At 39.8% G+C, this 20,138-nt stretch overlaps 1 protein-coding gene across 5 annotated transcripts in view; it reads right to left on the reverse strand.

Annotated features, from left to right (window-relative positions):
• Phka2 (phosphorylase kinase regulatory subunit alpha 2) overlaps window positions 1–20,138 on the reverse strand; it is a 79,608-nt gene that overhangs the window by 34,119 nt on the left and 25,351 nt on the right. For 4 of the 5 annotated variants that reach the window (XM_052170599.1, XM_052170600.1, XM_052170602.1 and 1 more), the window contains 10 exons: window positions 18,083–18,130; window positions 16,688–16,856; window positions 15,753–15,835; window positions 14,437–14,517; window positions 13,043–13,141; window positions 10,814–10,960; window positions 8,209–8,262; window positions 7,509–7,631; window positions 4,041–4,136; window positions 391–498 (listed from right to left, as the gene is read on the reverse strand). In XM_052170599.1, coding sequence (XP_052026559.1) covers window positions 391–498; window positions 4,041–4,136; window positions 7,509–7,631; window positions 8,209–8,262; window positions 10,814–10,960; window positions 13,043–13,141; window positions 14,437–14,517; window positions 15,753–15,835; window positions 16,688–16,856; window positions 18,083–18,130 — 1,008 coding nt within the window. The remainder of the gene's footprint in view (window positions 1–390; window positions 499–4,040; window positions 4,137–7,508; window positions 7,632–8,208; window positions 8,263–10,813; window positions 10,961–13,042; window positions 13,142–14,436; window positions 14,518–15,752; window positions 15,836–16,687; window positions 16,857–18,082; window positions 18,131–20,138) is intronic. The other variant, XM_052170601.1, reaches the window with a different exon arrangement.

Genomic DNA, 20,138 nt, shown 5'->3' on the forward strand with positions numbered 1-20,138 from the left:
GACTACTTGCTGTCTCTCTCTATGGAGAGATCTGAAGAGCCACTCTGCTTCCTATGTCTTGGGCTGGGAGAACTTCTAGTCCATCTACTAACCTCCTAATGCCTATCTCTTCCAGGATCAGCTGTGCTAATCTTGGCTGAGATGTTTCCCATGTCTGCTGAGCAACAACTCGAGCAGATTCTAACTACATACCAGAGATTCTGACGAGAGGAAGGCAGGGCGTATTGCATGTAGCCGATCTGAACTGGCATACTGTAAATGCAGCTATGCAGGGCCTGAGAAAAGCCTGGTGCCCAATACAGCCCAGGTAACCTTGAAGATAATGAAGTTGCTCTTCCTGGTTTCCTGTACCTCTAATCAGATGGGTCTACCTCTGATCAGAAAGCCTACCTCTGCTAGCAGTGAGCTGAGGATGTACAAGGACTGTCCCCAAAGATGGGGCAGCTTCCCCAGCGGAATTCGGTCTACTGTGTGTGGATTCTTATACTCTTCATCCACCTGGCAAAAAAATGAAATGTTCAAGGTCAGAATGTCAGAGGATACAAAGACCAGCAATATCTTACACTTGAGGAACACATTGAAAATAGTCCTCAGCCTCCAGACCAATTCTGTTCAATATAGAATGATGGACTCAGAGGCAAAATGTTCCTCTCTCAGTGCCCCATGGCTGTAAGCACCAGAAGGGGATTTCAAATCTCGGCCTGGTCTTAGGCCAGTGTTCCTTCCATAGCACAACTGGGACCCCAGGCGCTGCAAGCTAGGTGTGTCTGCTCTATACCCAGAGCTCAGGGCAGCAGGAAGCTCCACAGCTCATGCTTACAGATGGCTGTTCTCATAAAAAAAAAAAAAAAAAAAAAAAAAAAGAACAAACCAAACAAACAAACTACCAGAAGGTGGCACTGTGCAATGAGGCATCAATATATGTATGTATGTATGTATGTATGTATGTATGTATGTATGTATGTATATAATCGTTACCACTCCCAGCCCACATCCTTTAAAAAGTGGAATTTCCTGGGAGCTTTAACTTCTCAACCTAAGCTTTTGAGCCTTTATTTCTTTCAGTCCCAACAATGTAAGCTTCTATGCCTCCTTGCTACTAAAGCTCAAAGCACACATTGCAATAATAGGGGGAGACTTCAACACCCTACTCTCAGCAATGGACAGATCATGGAAACAGAAACTAAACAGAGACACAGTGAAACAAACAGAAGTTATGGATCAAATGGATCTAACAGATATTTATAGAACATTTCATCCTAAAGCAAAAGAATATACCTTCTTCTCAGCACCTCATGGTACCTTCTCCAAAACTGACCGTATAATTGTTCACAAAACACACCTCAACAAATACAAGTAGACTGAATTAACTCCATGAACCCTATCAGATCATTATGGAGTAAGAGTAGTCTTAAGTTCAAACAAAAACAGCGGAAACACACATACACATGGACTTTGAACAATGTTCTACTCAATGATAGCTTGGTCAAGGAAGAAATAAAGAAATTAAAGACTTTTTAGAATTTAATGAAAATGAAGACACATCATACCAAAACTTATGGGACACATGAAAGCAGTGCTAAGAGGAAAACTCACAGCTCTGTGCCTTTTTGAGTGCCTCCAAAAAGAAACTGGAGAGAGCATACACTAGCAGCTTGACAACACACCTGAAAGTTCTAGAACAAAAAGAAGCAAATACACCCAAGAGGAGTAGACAGCAGGAAATAATCAAACACAGGGCCCAAATCAACCAAATAGAAACAAAAAGAACTATACAAAGAATCAACAAACCAGGAGCTTGTTCTTTAAGAAAATCAACAAGATAGAAAAACCATTAGCCAGACTAACCAGAGGGCACAGAGGCACTACCCAAATTAATAAAAATCAGAAATGAAAAGGAAGACATGACAGAAACTGTGAAAATTAAAAAAAAAATCGTCATATCCTACTACAAAAGCTTATACTGGACAAAATTGGAAAATCTGGATGAAATGGACAATTTTCTAGATACATATTAGGTGCCAATGTTAAAACAGGATCAGATAAACCAGCTAAATAGTCCCATAAACCATGAGGAAATAGAAGCAGTCATTAACAGTCTCCCAACCAAAATAAATAAATAAATAAATAAATAAATAAATAAATAGCCCAGGATCTAGTGGGTTTAGTGGGGGAATTCCATCAGATCTTCAAAGACCTAATAGCAATACTCTTCAAACTATTCCACAAAATATAAACACAAAGAACACTACCCAATTCATTCTATGAAGCCACAATAACGCTTATACTTAAACCAAACAAAGACCAAACAAGGAAAGAGAACTTCAGACCAATTTCCCTTATGAACATTGATGTAAAAATACTCAATAAAATTCTCTGTGCCCTCTGGTACAACCACTCTGGAAATCAGTTTGGCAGTTCCTCAGAAAATTAGACATAGTACTATCTGAGGACACAGCTACATACCACTCCTGGGCATATACCCAGAAGATGCTCCAACATGTAATATGGGCACATGTTCCCCTATATTTATAGCGGCCTTATTTATAATAGCCAGACGTTGGAAAGAATCCAGATGTCCTTCAACAGAGGAATGGATATAGAAAATATGGTATATTTACACTCAGCTATTAAAAACAATGAATTCATGAAATTCTTAGGGAAATGGATGGAACTAGAAAGTGTCATCCTGAGTGAGATAACCCAATCACAAAAGAACACACATGATATGCACTCGCTGATAAGTGGATATTAGCCCAAAAGCTTAGAATAAAGAAGATACAACTCACAGACCACATGAAGCTCAAGAAGAAGGATGACCAAAGTGTGGGTGCTTTGGTTTTTCTGAGAAAGGGAACAAAATACTCATAAGAGCAATTATGGAGACAAAGTGTTGGGCAAAGACTAAAGGAAAGGCCATCCAGAGACTGTCCTACCTGGGGATTTATTCTATAAACAGTCACCAAACCCTGACACTATTGTAGATGACAAGAAGTGCTTGTAGAAAGAAGCCTGTTATGGCTGTCTCCTGAGCGGCTAAGCCAAAGCCTTACAGATACAGAGGCAGATGCTAGCAGCCAACCATTGGACTGAGCACAGGGTCCCCAATGGAGGAGTTGGAGAGAGGATTGGAAGAGCTGAAGGGGTTTATAGCCCCATGGAAAGAACTATGATGTTGGCCAACTAGATCCCTGGGGTGGATGGCTCCCAGGGACTAAGCCATCAACCAAGGGGTACACATGGTTCCAGCCGCAATTGTTGGGCTTCAGTGGGAGGAGAGGTCCTTGGTCCTATGAAGGCTTGATAGATGCCCCAGCGTGGGGAAATTGAGGAGAGGGTAGGTGGGGGTGGGTTGGGTGGAAGGGCATCTTCTTGGAGGCAGGGGGAGGGAGGATGGGTTGGGGGTTTTCTGGGAGGGGAAAACCGCAAAAGGGTATAACATTTGAAATGTAAATGAAGAATATATTCAATTAAAAAGATAAAAAAATTAGTGATCCTTCTGCTTCACATATTTGGAGGGTGAAATTACATGTGTCATTGCTCATCAAAATGTATGTTCAACATGAAATTAAAAGAAAAATCTACTATATCACTACCTTCAAAGGTCCAATAGGGCATCCAATGTGTAGACACTTCTAACTGTAATGTTTACTACCCATTAGGAAGTGGTGTGGCTTTGTGTGAAGGCCCAGAACCTGGGGTCTTGTCTCTAGGTGGAATCCTAGATTGGATAGGTTCCAGGGGCTTTCATTTCCTTTGATCATGTGTGTGGGGGCCTGATTCAAACACATATCAGGGACAGATATGCTCCAAAACTGTTGCCTCCCTAGGACACCCATGGTCGAATATGTTCCATATGTTCCTCAAAGCTATAATTCCTTATGACAAACAGGAAAGCTAGCTTTTAGAAACCATTTCTGATTTCTAAACAGAAAAAGAGGTCATGTGGCCTAAAATGTGGGTAGAGAATACCAAAAAGGCCAAGCCCTAACTCACTCAGTCTAGATGAGCCCCACAAGGGCTTGGTGCCACCTGGTTACCTTGTCTGGTGGGATGGCATAGAGTTCTGGCACCAAGTGGATCCCATCTTTGCCTCTGATTAATATTCCCTCCAGGGCTTCTCTGTATTCTTGGACCTGAAAAACAGCCCCAGCATCTTTAGTGTGACAGAGGTCTGGCAGTTAATAATGCAATGGCAGTACAGCTTAGAAAACAGTAGCAAAATAGGCCCCTGGTCTACCAATGCTTGCTGTAGAAGAAGAGTGACTCTGGCTGACAGAAATGTTAGGAGAAGGAAGACACCACTGCCTTCCCCCCTTGTTTGCTTGCTCTCTCTCCCCCCTCTTTCTCCCTCTCCCTCCCTTTTTCCCTCCCTCTCTCTAAATTACGCTGAATAATGAGTGTATGTATGTATATGTGTGAGTATATGTATGTTTATATATGTATAGACAGTGGAAAAACTATATTTATAAAGACAGTGGAAAATCTTTTAATACTAGTTTTGAGTAAGGTAAGGGTAACTAAGCAGCCAAAACAAAAAATCATGCTCAAATGAAAAGATAAAATATCTTTTGCTAATTCATTAATATATCTTGTTTTATAATGCTCCCCAGTTATGCTCTCTCTTCTTGTCATATTTAGATTTTTTTGGCACTATAAGGGATCAAACCCAAGTCCTGGGTTTGCATGCAAAGCAAATACTTTACTTCGCGTGCGTGCGCGCGCGTGTGTGTTAAGCTACTTGAGCTGACAGTGCTCCCCAGAAGAACTATAGACTAATGAAAACCCCAGTACCAGAGATGAGAAACCTCCTTTCAAATGATTAGCCAGAGTCCAAGCAGCTCCCAATGAAACATAGACTGTTTATTGATGGAGCTCTTGCTTTCCTCTCGAAGTTGAGGCAAGCCTCTATTGTTGAAGATACCCCACACTTAGGACACAGAACTTGGATGACTTGAGCTGGATCTGACCTAAAAGCCTCTATGAGCAGTTTCCCTTCCTTGTTGACATTTTAAAATGTTATAACTGTGGTCATACTTTGCCATCCATAAATTTAAAATGATCAGAAAATGAGATCTGGAAGTATAATTGACTGAGCTCTCCAAAAAGCCATGCTTAAATAGCTGGTGGCTGGTGACATTTTCTGTCCTACTTCTTTCCGCTTTCCTAATGTTGGTTTTTATCACTGCCTTTTCAGTGTAATGGGAATGTTTGCTTCAAAAGCTGTCATTATAATGAGTGCTGCATCCTTACAACTGCTGTAGATGGAGCATAGTACATGCATTTTCTTTGTGTCTCACATTCAATTATTGTAACGAATCAATCTTTCTTGCTCCCCTGTGTGTGTGTGTGTGTGTGTGTGTGTACACTACTGGACCTTGCATTATAGGCAGCCACTACCACCAAACCACAGTACCAACCCCAGAAAATATTTCCTAACCAATAAACATTGTGTGTCTTTCCCCCAAGAATGCAAAAGCATCGGCTGCCAAGTTTTCTTAAGTCTATTATAGAACTGGCAAAGTCTCTCCTTCACCTGGTCAGTTAAATGGCTATCACATATTCAAGAGTGGGGGTCAGGGGAACTGGACAGGGACATTAGTTCCCGTCCATCTGAGATAGCTATTCCTTTCATTCCTTTCAGATCAGTCAGGTACTTTGCTGCTGTTAGTGATACTCTCAGATAACATCTTGTTTAGTATATCAACCACTTAACTGTCCTCTATGTTCTGGTGTTACTCTGTTCTTTACATTATCTATACCCGAGCCGTAGGGATTTCATCGAAAGACAAAGTTAGATTATGTGCTGCTCTGTAATCACCTTTCTATTGCTGGGACAAAGTATCTGAGATAAGTTAAGAGGAGGAAGAATTCCTTTTGCCTCACTATTTCAGAGGGTTTCAGCTCCTGGTTGGTTTTGGCCTCATCTCTTTTGATCCTCTAGTAGGTATTATGTTATGTATCCTATAGCAGAAGCAAACTATTTCATGTCAGCCAAAAAAAGAAAGAAAACACCAGGGTGTGAGCTAGGTAAGAAGCTAGGGTCCCAGTACACTTTTGCAAGGGTAAAACCCTGATGACTTACTTTCTTCAGATAGGCTGTATCTGCTAGTCTCCACTATCACTCAGTAGTGCCACTGTTACCAGGAGCTAAGTCTGGCTTCTCGGAGATCATTCTGATCACATCCCCGGTCTGGAGGAGAGGTCAGTTTTGTGCATTTTGGCTTTTGAAAGCCCAGTGCTCAGGAACATAGACAGTAAGCTTAAAAGGTTAAGGTCCTTTCATCATTTGTTCTTATGTTAGAGTTTACCTTGGGCTTTCTTGTCTTTTACTCTTAGTGTTGGAAGCTCCATGAATGAATGACTTGGAATTTCACTGAAAACCAGACTTAGCAATGATCAAGGGGATGGGGGAAGCTAAGGAGATTAAAATTACTATACATTATATTTTTTAAGGAAATAAGAGTCTTTATTCTATAACCATTTGTACTGGTTGGTTTTGTGTGTCAACTTGACACAAGCTGGGGTTATCACTGAGAAAGGAGCTTCAGTTGGGGAAGTGCCTCCATGAGATTCAGCTGTGGGGCATTTTCTCAATTAGTGATCAAGTGGGGAGGGCCCCTTGTGGGTGGTTCCACCTTTGGGCTGGTGCTCTTGGGTTCTATAAGAAAGCAGGATGAGCAAGCCAGGGGAAGCAAGCCGGTAAGAAACATCCCTCCATGGCCTCTGCATCAGCTCCTGCTTCCTGACCTGCTTGAGTTCCAGTCCTGACTTCCTTTGGTGATGAACAGCAGTGTGGAATTGTAAGCTGAATAAACCCTTTCCTCCACAACTTGCTTCTTGGTCATGATGTTTATGCAGGAATGCAAACCCTTTGCAGGAAGTGCAAAACACCATTTTAAGTGTCCATGATCCAAGAACACAGATTTAGGTTACCCTGAGCTCCATGTTCCAACATAGAAACAGTCTCATTAACTTTTTTATGTTTTTATAGAAGAAACAAAGTCATAAATGAAGGCAGTGGTGTCTCCCTTCTCCTAACATTACTGTCAGCCTGAGTCACTCTTTTCACATAAAGATTACAGTATCAAGTCTAATAACCCAGAGATTCTACTGCTGTGAGAAGCCCAAGTGAGGCACAAAGAGAAGAACCAAGTTACCACTACAGTTCAGCTGAGCATGTGGCCTTAGCAGGCAGCCAGATTTCATCCGCTAGCCATGTGAGTGGGGCTCTTATTAATAGGGCGTCCTTTAGCCCTATGAACTATCCCAGGTGACAAGGGGAGAAGCAGGGGCCATCTGTCCTTAGTGGCTCTGCCCAAATAACAGATTATAAACAAATCAATAAAACAGCTGTTGCTTTAATTCACTAGGCTTTGGAAAGGTTTGAAAATAACAACAGGTAACTGAAACAAGGAAATGAATTCTTGAATGGCTCTATGCTACTAGTGATCAGCCTACCAGCGGGATGAAAAGGCTTATGACTAAAATGCTGAGCATTTTCTCACCTGAACAGCATCACCATTGAAGATGCCATCTATGATTAAATAAGTCCAGAACACAGGCCATTCACATTCAATGTTTTCAAAGAGCTTAAGTTCAGCAGGGTCATAATGCAATCGGTGTGGGTCCTAGAACCAAACACATCAAAACTTTTAGAAAAGAATGCTAGATTTCATACACAATACCACTGTGCCTTACTGGGTTTCCCTTGCCTGTCTTAGTCAATACAGGTTACAGGCTGTTATTATTAGGAGTTTATTATCATGGGGAAATGCTAGCTTGAGAAAAATTTTAGAAACTAAATCAGAAATACACATAGGATTCCTCCGTGGTTTATTACATTAAAGTTCCCTCTCTAAGAAATAGCAGTTTGCCTATCACAAAGCTTGGCAGATGATCCAGCTGTTTCATTTATATCATTATATTAGTCACTGGGCAATAAAACCCAAGGAGACAGCTACAAATATTCTTTAAAAAATAACATGTACACTATGCTTACTCGTCCTTGATTTACCAGCTGATTTTACATTACTGCTTGACCTGATGATCATTCTTTTCTATATAATTTTAGGCTTTCTGACTCTAAAATTAATACTTTCCTTTCCAACATTCAACATATAATTATAATCAGTAGAGGGAGAATGACACTGTGGCAAGTAGATATAGAGCAGGTAAGGAACATAAGAAACAATATTTAAATACAACCTCTCTTGGGGTTTTATAACCATCCCGAAGGAAGCGACAGCATCCATAACGCCCCTGGTAAGGTGAAGAAAAATAGTAGAGCTGATGAAATCAAAAGAATTTTCTTTGCCTTTTTATTTCAACTCAAGTCAGTCATTCTACCTCTTTCCCATGAGTCTTTCAAGAAGGAAATATAGACCAGTGTTCTTTGCTTTAATATAAAGAGCTCTTTTTAAAATACCAAGCAAAGCAAATTCAGACTTGCTAGCACTCAGAAGACAATAAAGAAGCATTCCATCAGCATTGGGGGAGGGGCTACAAGTATGATTATCAAGAATTTAATGACCGGCCATTCTTTCCATATGCTTTATAATATCAGATATAGATGTGAAGATATCCTCATTAGGTGAAGAAGCCACTGAATGAAGAGGCCATTTGGAATGGCTCACTCCTGCGTGTATACCTGGGAAGCTAAAAGGATACTCTGCAGACTCACTGCGCATGAGCTGTGCATATTGAAGAGGGTCTATTTTAGAGGTCTGACAAGGCTTGGAGGAGGGGGAAGGGGTTATGAGGAGGTGTGGAAGAAGGGCTTCCTGCACTCATTAAGTGGTAGCTGGTTCACTGGCTGCATATGCCAGGTTCCTCTCCAGCTTCCTTATTGCCAAGAAAGAAGGCTGGGTGCAATGGTGTCTTCTCTGCTGTCCTAATCCCTGGATGGCAATTTTGGAAGCCTATTTCTGTTTCCCCTGGGCGTAGTGCTGCCCTGGCAGGCTTGGCTATTACTTGTCCTGGGGGTCTGTCCAAGTTCTGTGTGGTTCTGGGAATCATCCCAGGGGACTCGATGCAGATGCAATGTCCTTTAAGCATATTACAACTGCCCTTTCAACTGTAGCTACCTAAATCATTCCGTTTTCTCTACACAGCCTGACTCTCCCAGTTGCTTTCTTTTGAGAATATGATTGGAGACTCTTCAATTGCTTGATTTCCAAGGGACAAAGGCATTTCTTATAGAATATATGTGGGACAATCAGCATGTAAGCTTTGACTTAGGAAAATTAAATTCTTGGATAATTTTATAGATTTCTACTTTCTGAGAATGTAATATTATTTCAGCTTAGTGATGTTACTATATTTCACTGAATGTAGTAATAGATTTTCACCATTCAAAATTTTATTAGCATACAAAAATGTTTCATTATATTTCATAATAAAATATTTCAAAATATTTTATGTTTTATGGCATTGTCATAATTCTTTGCTCTTATTTACCTATTATTTCTATCTATCATCCCTCTTCCATCCATTGGTTTCTTTTCTTCAAAGTCAACCTTTCTCCTTTTATGTGGTGTGTGTGTGTATTCCATGTTATCAAAAAACATGCAATACTCATCTTTCTTCTCCTTGTTAACTTATTCCTCTCTCCCTTTGCTGGTTTCTGACATGTTTTTTCTAACATGATGATCTTCAGCTCTATCGATGTTCCTGCAAATGACATACTTATTTTTCTTATAGATTAATAAAACTCCAGTGTGTGTGTGTGGGGGTGTGTGTGCATGCACATCATATTTTCTTTACCCATTAATCAGAACAGGGATTTCTGTATTATTCTTTTGTGTGTATATGTCTATGTCTATGTATTCAAGTCTATGCATGTATATCCATGTGTGTATGCAAGCTAGTGGTTGATGTTCAGCCATTTTCCTCAATCCTTGTCCACCTTATTTTTTTTTGACATAGGGTCTCTAACTGACCTGGAATTGACCAATTCCGATAGTCAGGCTGGCCAGCAAACTTTAGGGATCCACCCATTTCTCCCTCCCAACTGCTGGAATTATGGATGTGTCCTGCTGTGTCTGGATTTTTAAATGAGTGCTGGGAATCTGACCTCAGGTCCTCCTGCTTGCACAGCAAGCACTTGATGTCATTTTGTTCTGGTAGGGTCTACCCTTTCAGGAGTTTCTCAAAGAGTCTTCCTATAACCTCTAAAGGGTTAATTATCCAAGTATTGCCCAGTCTTAGAGATACAGCAAAGATAAGGACTCAAAGCAGTTCAAAGGAAGCTGCTTGGTTGCAAATTCTGCTATTTTAGAAGAAAATCAAGTTACTTAATCACTCAGACTTGTTTTGTTTGTTTTTGTTTTTTATTTGCCTTTAGACTCTACTTTGGACATATTCTATGAGTCATTCTAGAATGACCTGCTCATATCATTACCTGAATGTGGCATTTAATGCTGAACAGAGGGCATTAACATGGCCACTGCTGGGCTGGAGAGATGGCTCAGTGGTTAAGAGCGGTTGACTGCTCTTCCGAAGGTCCTGAGTTCAAATCCCAGCAACCACATGGTGGCTCACAACCATCCGTAATGAGATCTGACACCCTCTTCTGGTGCATCTAAAGACAGCTACAGTGTACTTATTTATAATAATAAATAAATCTTTGTGCCAGAGCAAGCAGGGACTGATTTGAGCAAGGTTAACTGGAGGGAGCGGGGCTGACCGGAGCGAACAGAGGTCCTAAATTCAATTCCCATGAACCACAGGAAGGCTCACAACCATCTGTACAGCTACAGTGTACTCATATACATAAAAATAAATATTTAAAAAAACCATGGCCAATGTTTACCTGAAGCTTGGAAATAATTTCATTTTTAGTCACATTCACAAGGTTCACATCTTCTACTGCAAAGGCTGGGAAAGAAATAATAGAAAGAAGTCCAGCATCGATTTCTTTAGATGTGGATGCTCTTGGCAACATGGAGAAAAGAATTGACTGTATAGAAAACAAAGAGGTGGTTTAAGCTAGAGAAACATGACTACTTAGATACAGTTTCTAGGGATCATTTATTACCTCTCCCTCAAGAAAACATTCAGATGGGTTTTCCTATTTAGTCTAAACAACATGACATGTGCTGGCCACCGTTCCTTACCTAGCTACCCAGCCAATGCTCGCTCTTCCTTAAGAGAGGAGGGGAGTTGAAGAGAGCATGATATGGTCTCATTAAGAACTGCTCATCTCCCTTCTTTCCATGTCCACCGATCGGGAGGAACTCAGGGCTCTTTGTGTCAGCAGTCAAGGTGTTTTGGCAATGAAGACAGAAACCAGACAGGGACACTCATATAGGATCAGGACAGAGGAATGGGCCCAGATGAATTATGTAAGTTAGTGCTTTAAGGAGGAGTAAAATTCAGATTTCATGAGTAGTCAGGCAGAATACTGAGAATTAGTTTATTCCCAGAATCTTCATCAGGTTATCAAAGGTACTAAGATAATGGCCTCAACAACAGTTAGATCAAGAACTATAAAATTAGAAGGAGGTTAAAATTATAAGGAAACATTGGGGAAAGTAAAGGAGCTAATTTTGAGATCCAGTATATGTATAAACATAGGCTAGACTCCTGCAAACACCAACTCATTAAATCTTCCATATGAAGACAGAGATAAGATATTATGCCAAATTAATACAAAAGGACTCTGAGTTACAGGATTCATGTCCAAGGTCATATAGTCAGGATATGATTAAGCTAGGATTCTAGCCCAGCTTCTCCTTTCCCACTAGACTATATATCTATTAAGACACATATCAGTATTCCTTTATTCATGTAAATCTAAGAAAACACCTGATACCTCATTAAGGACTATACTTAGTGGGAGAAATGGAATGAGCTAGAACCCTTCAGCTTCAGAATAAAACTTTTTTAGAGTTAATCAATTCTTGCCTCAGTTCTTTAACTATAATCATGAATCCCTTAATAATGAATGGTATAATCTGACAAATAAAATATGAGGTGACTTCATTGTTGTATAAATATCATAGAATACACTTACAAACACATAGCCTACTACACACATAGGCTGTATGTACATTTTAGTCAATGAGAGACAACATACACTCTGATACTATAGTATATGCCATTCTTCATTGAACCAAGTGTAACTATTAAGTATATGGCTATAATCACTCCTTATCAGGGTTTCTCAGCCTAGAAACACAAATTCCTACTTGAAGCTATTTATAAATGTATTGGGTTTAGTTCGGAGATAGGGTCTCATGTAGCTTAAGCTAGCCTTGAATTTAGTAATTCTCTATGTAGCTGAAGATAAGCTTGAACCTCCTGCCTGTCCCTCCTAGGATGCACCATCACACACGATTTGTTATTTACCAGCTATGTATCTGACTCACTGTACTCGCAGTGTATAGTATGTCCACACTAAGTTTCAGCATATGCCACCAGATAAGGACTCTGCTTATTGGTATCTCCTACACTGTCCCAATTCTTCTTCTCTGTGATCTATCTGTATTTCAAAGAAGCTCTATGAATTTGCCATCTCTCTCAGTCTCATGTCATCTTTCCCACTCACTCTGTACACCATGCCTCCTCACCTCATGGGAAATACCACTAGTGAGCCACTCCATTTAGGAGCAGTGCTCCCAATGAGAGAGCTCCCAGGAAATGAATCTGTGAGAAATCCACTTATGTAGTAACAACAACAACAACAACAACAACAACAAAAGATGACAGATTTTGCTATTAGCAAAACCAAGATGCTTTCTTTGGCTGTTAGCTCCACACACAGAATCATTATGGCTTATGTCTACATAGTACTTTCTGGCTACAAAGTAGTTGTACAAGTTGCCCAGGTTCATGTCCTTTGATCCTTACAGTTACTCTGTAAGGCAGGAGAGAAGGTGCCTGTGTAAATGTCCGCTCTATGAATGGGGAAGCTGAATCACAAAGAAATCAAAGTAGTAACGGCAGGGGAGCCCAAGAAATCAAAGCAGTAACGGCAGGGGAGCCCAACCCTTTCCCCGGCCAGGATTCAGCTTCCTTACTTTCTGAGCTGACTGCTTACCTGGCAGTGCTCGACTTCATCAGGCAGGACATGGATCACCGATTTGCGTCCTCCATGGGCTCCAAAAAGATCTAGTTCATCAATCGCCTCAAGTGCTGCCTACAAAAATTGGTAAGAATTATTTTCTTTTTAATAAACACACATGCATGCCAATGTGGCACTCGTTTTCATTTAGCAATCTAACATACACATTTCTCCTAATGGCAATGACGAATGTCTTTAAAATCTAGCATGGCCTATTGTCATGGCCTCTCTTCATTTTCAGTAGCTCAGGTCTTTCCAGTATGACACTACTCATTCTGTGAATAAGAAGGAAAGCATATCCTCATATGAAATTAATATTCTACCAACAGAAGGAATATTAACAAGTCTATATAACAATATGTGTAGGGCACTAAAGTTAGTTCAGAACTGGCTTTTTTTCCACCTATTTTAGCGGCTAACTTACTGCATGGTAAATTGAGAACGTTAGTTTGGATTTGATAAAAAGTACATTTTCTGACAGTTTGTTATGACAGAACATATTCACTGTTCCTTTTAAAACTGTGCTCTGGAGCCCTCATGCTGTCTAAGTAGTTCATGCCTGTGTTGAGAAGGAAGTAGGAGGAGGTACACTAAATGTCTATAGCAAGAGGTTCGCACCAGTGGCTTACAGGCTGAATGTGCCCATGGGTATACTGTGTTTGTCTTTAAGAATCTTCTCCTGTCCCTCTCCTTCCTTTTTCCCTCTGTTTCCATTCTTGTCTCCAGCACTTTCCTGCCTTGTCTCATCTTTCCCCTTCATTTTTGGAACAGGGACTCACTGTACTGTTCAGGTTGGCCCCAGAATCCTGGGTTCAAGTCACCATCCTGTTTCAGTACTCCGGGAGCTGTGATTAGAGTCACATATTACAATGCTGGCTAGAAGATCATTTTTCTAAATGATTTTAAGTTGAAATACTTTCAGGGAAAGTTCCCAGGGTTCTCAGTATCTCCCTTTTGCCCCGCTAGCATTCTATCTGGCTAGCTTCACTGACTTCTGTTACTTATTTGACCTTGTAGACTTGAAGATAATGCACCTTGCCTACAAAATGCTCATATTCTTTAATATTCAATTATGACCCAGAAAGGAGACTGTCCATCAGCTTAATAGCAAGAGCTTGGACCCATGAGTGATATATCAAATAGTAAGGGCAGAACACACTTATTTTTCTGTCACATGCAGATTTGGAAACCTATTTTTCTTGACCTATAATTTCACTTGGCTGGGATACAGGTGCTATTACAATTTCATATATTTGCTGCTGACTTTTGAAAAAAGAAGTACTAACCCTAATAAATCCAAATTCCTAAAGAAGAGAACCAGGCAAACACATAGTAAACACACAGAGGAGAGAAGCAAACAGGACTGTCACCTTGGCCATTCCCACTGAGCTTGCATTCAGTTCTGGAATGCCCTGATTGGTCTTATCTCCACGTTCCCACATTCCATAATCCTGGGGGAGAAAAGGGCAGCTATCAGATGTGGAGGAGAAGTTGAGAAATACTATGGGAAGGCAGTTTATGTTAGCACACATACAATGAAACACGAATGTGGCTTCTGAAAGGCTCTCAGCTTTGTAGCTTTACATACTCACACTCTGTTCTTGCTCAATTTCAGCTTAGGTAGTCTCTGTACAGAAGTTTAGAAAAAATATTCAAGTGGAATAAAACAAGCAAAAACACTCCGAAGGCTTATTTACAAATGGAACTAATTTGTAACCAACTTAGTTTACAGTGAACAAAATATTTTACTTTTCTTAAAATCACAAGGGCTACCCCTCTAGTTGACCAATGCCTTTGGACATTTTTAAAATAATTTCAAAAACTATTTTTAGCATTACCTCTTATGTAAAAAAAAAAATGTTTAGCAAGGATCTGAGGCCAAGGTCAAAAGCGACACACTGAACACACATAGAATTAAAGATCCATTCACATGAATTAATTTAGAATACTGTCACACAGAAGACTCAATATATGTAAACCTAAATTTTGGTGATCCATCCTTTTATTAAAAAACCCCAGTATCACATATTGTTTCAAAGATGGTACATACACAACTGAAAGGGAAAATACAACAAGAACCAATATGGCTACCTAAACATGACCTGAGCAAATAAGGCACCAATAGACACCAGTAGGCATGCTAACATGGAAGGGGAAAGGCTCAGGAAGCCTCGACCACAAAAAACTACAGACAACTAAGGAATACTGACAGTGGAAGAAATAGTCTTCCGCAGCGAAGAACACACCAATTGGTTATCCAATATGAAATGGTCAGTCCTGAAAATATACATACAAATAACATTATACAGATTGGGTAGGATATGAATATATATATATGTATGTATGTATGTATATATATGTATGTATATATATATATATGTATATGTATGTATATATATATATATATATATATATATATATATTAGTGTGTGTGTGTGAGCGTGTGTGTGAACAATTAAAGAAAAAAGGCCATGAATTTGAAGGAAAGAAAGAAAGAAAGAAAGAAAGAGAGAAAGAAAGAATGAAAGAAAGAAAGATAGATAGATAGTATATGGGAAGGTTTGAAGGAGAAAAGGCATGTAGGAAATGATGTAATTATAGTATGATCTCAAAAAAAAAAAAAACAAAAACAAAAACAAAAATGGGGTTGATGCCAAAATTACCAGTCTTCAGCATGGAAACTTACAGCAACTTTATATGCAGCTTCTATGTAGAAGACAAGATTCTGTATAAAGGCCACTTCGTCGAGGGTGAAAATAATACGCAAACCTAATAAAAGCAATGAGGTTATGAAGTGATACAATAGTTACATATAAAACAATTATTTTGCTAACAAATTTTTTAAATCACATCTTTACTTTTCTTATTGGCCATCAACAGTTAACTCTCAAGTAAGTCCTATGGTTGATATCTAATCTCAGAAAGAAGGGAAGTAAAAGGAAAGACAGGAAGGGGTGTAGCCCCACTCTTGCAGGCGTGTCTAAGCCAAGACTCAGAGATAAGGCATGCGCCTCTGGAACAGGGTATGTTATGCAGAGAAGATACTAACAAAGCAAAGGTTTTTAGCTCAGAAGTATCAGTGGCACTGTCAAAGCAAAAACTGTACATATGTCCAGGTAGAGGCCAATTTCTGCCTGCAGGTCTCAGACTGGTCCCCTGCATTTTCTGCCATATCACAGACACAGATGCACAGAGGGAAGCATGCTTTTCCTCTACATAACCTACTACTAATTCTATATTTGTAGTAACCTAATATTGGTGTGTTCTGAATGTGTCTCTCTGAAGTTCAGTGTTGCTAATGTGAAAGGGGGGGAGCCTATATGAGTTTTGGCCCTGATGGTCCTCCCTGATCGATGTCTTATGACCCTTATGAAGGAGGCTTCACAAAGCATTCAGTTCTCAATTCATCTGCCATGCAAAGACAGGGCTTTCTACATCTTCAGAGGAGGCAGCTCTCACAGACAGCTGAATTTGAGATCTTGGAATTTTCAGCCTCTATAGTTATAAGGAAAGAAACTTCCATGCTGTTTAAATTTCTCAGTCTTGGTATTTTGTTATCATATTACAATGCACATGTCCCCCTTCACTTTCTCATTTGTCACTCAAATGGCCCTGGCTCACCTGAAGCAGTCATCTGCGCCAGGAACAGGAGGAAGAGAGAGGTGGCATCCACCTGGAGGTGGCCCCACTGGTCATCACCCACTACAGTGCTGCATGTGGCAGTGTTGTACTTGGCATGTAGACTGTCCTTCGTACTCTGAGTGTGCTTGAACTTCTCCACTTTGTCCACCTGAAGAAGAAAAAAACCTGGGTCCACACGATCCACGGGTTCCCAGCTGGCACAAGTCATATCTGGGGATAATGGCTGGATCTACTAGACTTCTTACCTGTGATTTCTGGGAGCCAGGAGGAAGGGAAGAAGCTGCTAATGCCCACTACACACAGGTGCCATGATGCAGATTCTTCCTACTTATTTAATGGAATTATCTCAGCTCACAGAGTTTTTAGAAAGCTCTACATAGGCGAGCTCAAAAGGGATCCTTGTCTACAGACTCCCAGCAGGAGTACATGGTAGGTTGTCAAGGACACAGGAAGAGGAGAAAAAGAACCTGTTTAAATTTCAACTTCTCTTTTCTTAACATGCTAAAGAAAAGATCGCAATGTCTTTGGATATTCCAACTAAGGCTGGCATGGCGTCACACGTATCTCTCAACCAGTGCAAGAGTCTAGTATAAGGTTCTATGTATAGTCCTGCAATGAACTGTTTCATTTACCCTACACTGAAGATATCAGCAAATGATAATATAATGTCAATTTTAAAAAAGTGATTTACATTTATTTATCTTTTTGTGTCTACACATGCATTGTGTGGGTGTACATGTGAAACTAGAGAACAACTTGTGGAGACTGTTTCTCTCTGTTGAGCATGTGGGTCTTAGCACTGAACTTAAAGCTTGGTAATGGGTGCCATCACTCACTAACTCATTCCCAATAATGATATGCTTTAAAAGTTCAAGATCTCAATCTGAAGTAAATCACACAGAATAAAGAGAAGTAGTGCATGGCTTTCTGAGTGGTTTTAATATTGTTTTTCTTAATTTAAAAAAAGACACGTTCTCTTTTATCCACATACATCTTTGAAAGAGGGTCTTTGAAAGAAATAGTCCTATGAGACTATGGTTCTATAGCATAAAAAATATTAGCCGGGCAGTGGTGGCGCACGCCTTTAATCCCAGCACTTGGGAGGCAGAGGCAGGCTGATTTCTGAGTTCGAGGCCAGCCTGGTCTACAGAGTGAGTTCCAGGACAGCCAGGGCTACACAGAGAAACCCTGTCTCGAAAAACCAAAAAAAAAAAAAAAATATTGAGGATAATTTTAAAACGAGAAAATAAGCAAAATATTTCTGGTTTTCTTCTTGAGGAAGTTCCAAATGTAACATGCATGCTATCCCAATGAAAATGACCCAAATGTATACTTTAATGTTCTGTAGGTCCAAGTTTGTCACATTTCACCTACCTGCCTCATCATACACTGGAGAAGACCTCGCATCAGCTTCACTACGTTCTGTAGAAAGAAGATAGTATAGCATCAGTAAGAAGGCGTAGGTTTCTTGCTTCAAAAAAAAAAACAAAAAACAAAAACAAAAAAAAACAAACAATTACTCCGACATGGCCAATAAGTCAGTGTTGTCTGGCAATGTTCCACAAAAGATAGATTCCCAACTCTACATAAATATTCTGATTATTCACGTTATTGAGACTTTTCTACTCCATCACAAAATAAGTATTTTAACAAAATGATTTATCTCAAATAAAAGGGTTGGATCAGATGCATCTTTGGGATCTGAAATTCAATGCCTCCCAAATGACATTCTTATAAACTTAGTATTCTGGAACTCTATGTTGCATTTCTTAGTAATTTATTTTTGTTATAATAAGGACCAATTAAGCCTGCCACGTCTGTCCAAAAGTAATGCTATTTTGCCAAAAGAGCCATTTGTGACACCATTATTGGACCAAGAGCAAAGGTCTTACAAAATACAAGTGGTATCCAAGGTTTTTTTAATGATGTGATTATTAATAATATGGCAACTTATTACTATCACCATCATCATCATTATTAATCATAATAATACTACATTCATTAATTAGCCATCACATCCAGACACTGAAAAACACTTAATGTCTATTATTTTGAATTCCAGCACCAGCCTTATGAATTGGGTAGTATTTTTACCCCAGTATCTAGATGAGGAACCTGCGCCTGAGGGAGATGAAGTAACATTTCTTAATTTTCTGTGATGACAAGGGGCAAAGAAAGCCTAGATAATCAGACATCATGGACTAAAAGTTTCTACTTACAGGCATGGGTGTATCGGGGCACATACCATGCCTTCTAGGGGACAGCAGAGCCTGAAAGTTCTTGGTCAGTAAAAAGTTTGCAAGTTAGACCCTTCCTCCTTTAAAGTACTAGGATTCTCAGATATAATTCCATTTTTTGTTATAAATTATGTTGACGCAGAAAAGGTAAACGTATCACTGTTATAATTCTTACAGTGTAGACAATGTACAAAATTGTCAACTGACTTCCCCTCAAACAAAAAAAATCCCTATTTCCCATGAGAAGAAATGCAATGCTTTCCAACTTAGACTGATACTGCCAATCCCCTGTAGTGGGGAAACATCTGGAAATGTGGGCTAGGGGTATTCTACTAAGAACAATGACAGAGGTGAAGAATATTGGAACTTAAGGATCTAGACCCAAGTCCCTAAATGTCCCCAAATGCATGAGCTACTATCACACAATGAAAGACTATGTTCATCAAGCCCCAAGTGCCCCTAACTAAATATTACTTGACAATGCCCAGTGATTATTATTTTCCATAATAAAGGGTAATGTTTCCATTAATGTTTGTTATTTATTGTGACACAGTATTACTATGCAGCCCTCGATGTTCAAGAACTCATTATGTAGACCAAGCTGGCTTAGAACTCACAGAGGTATATCTGCCTCTGCCTCCTGAGTAGTGGGATTAAAGGTATATACTACTATGCCTGGTCCCATCTTTTAGTTTATTAACTACATATCAAATAGGAAAAGACATGAAATATGAAACACTGTGGTCTGTTTGGGTTTCAGTTCAGGAATAGAATATTTAGTCAACCTTTGTGTGTGTGTGTGTGTGTGTGTGAGAGAGAGAGAGAGAGAGAGAGAGAGAGAGAGAGAGAGAGAATGAATGAATGAATGAATTGTGGGGTTTTCATGATCCTGCTTCAGGTTTAATAATTAAGACATGGAGACATCTGTATAGTTTATGGCTGTTGGCCTTTTTTGATGAGATTGTCTCTCAGCTAGTCTCTAACTTAACCCGACTTGTCCCCCATTCTATCTCTCCGCGTAGTTCTCACTGCCTGCTTCCTTCCCAGCTTCATCCAGGTCCTTCTGCTTTTCTGCTAGTGTTTCTGGCCCAGTTCCAGCTGCCTGCTCTTATGCAAAAAGCCACATTCCTTACTCAACCAGTTGGCTTTGGGGTCTACTTGTAGAAGGTCACCTTCCCCATGGTAGTTTGCCT

This window comes from Apodemus sylvaticus, chromosome X (assembly GCF_947179515.1).
Source record: "Apodemus sylvaticus chromosome X, mApoSyl1.1, whole genome shotgun sequence".
NCBI classification, from domain to species: Eukaryota; Metazoa; Chordata; class Mammalia; order Rodentia; family Muridae; genus Apodemus; species Apodemus sylvaticus.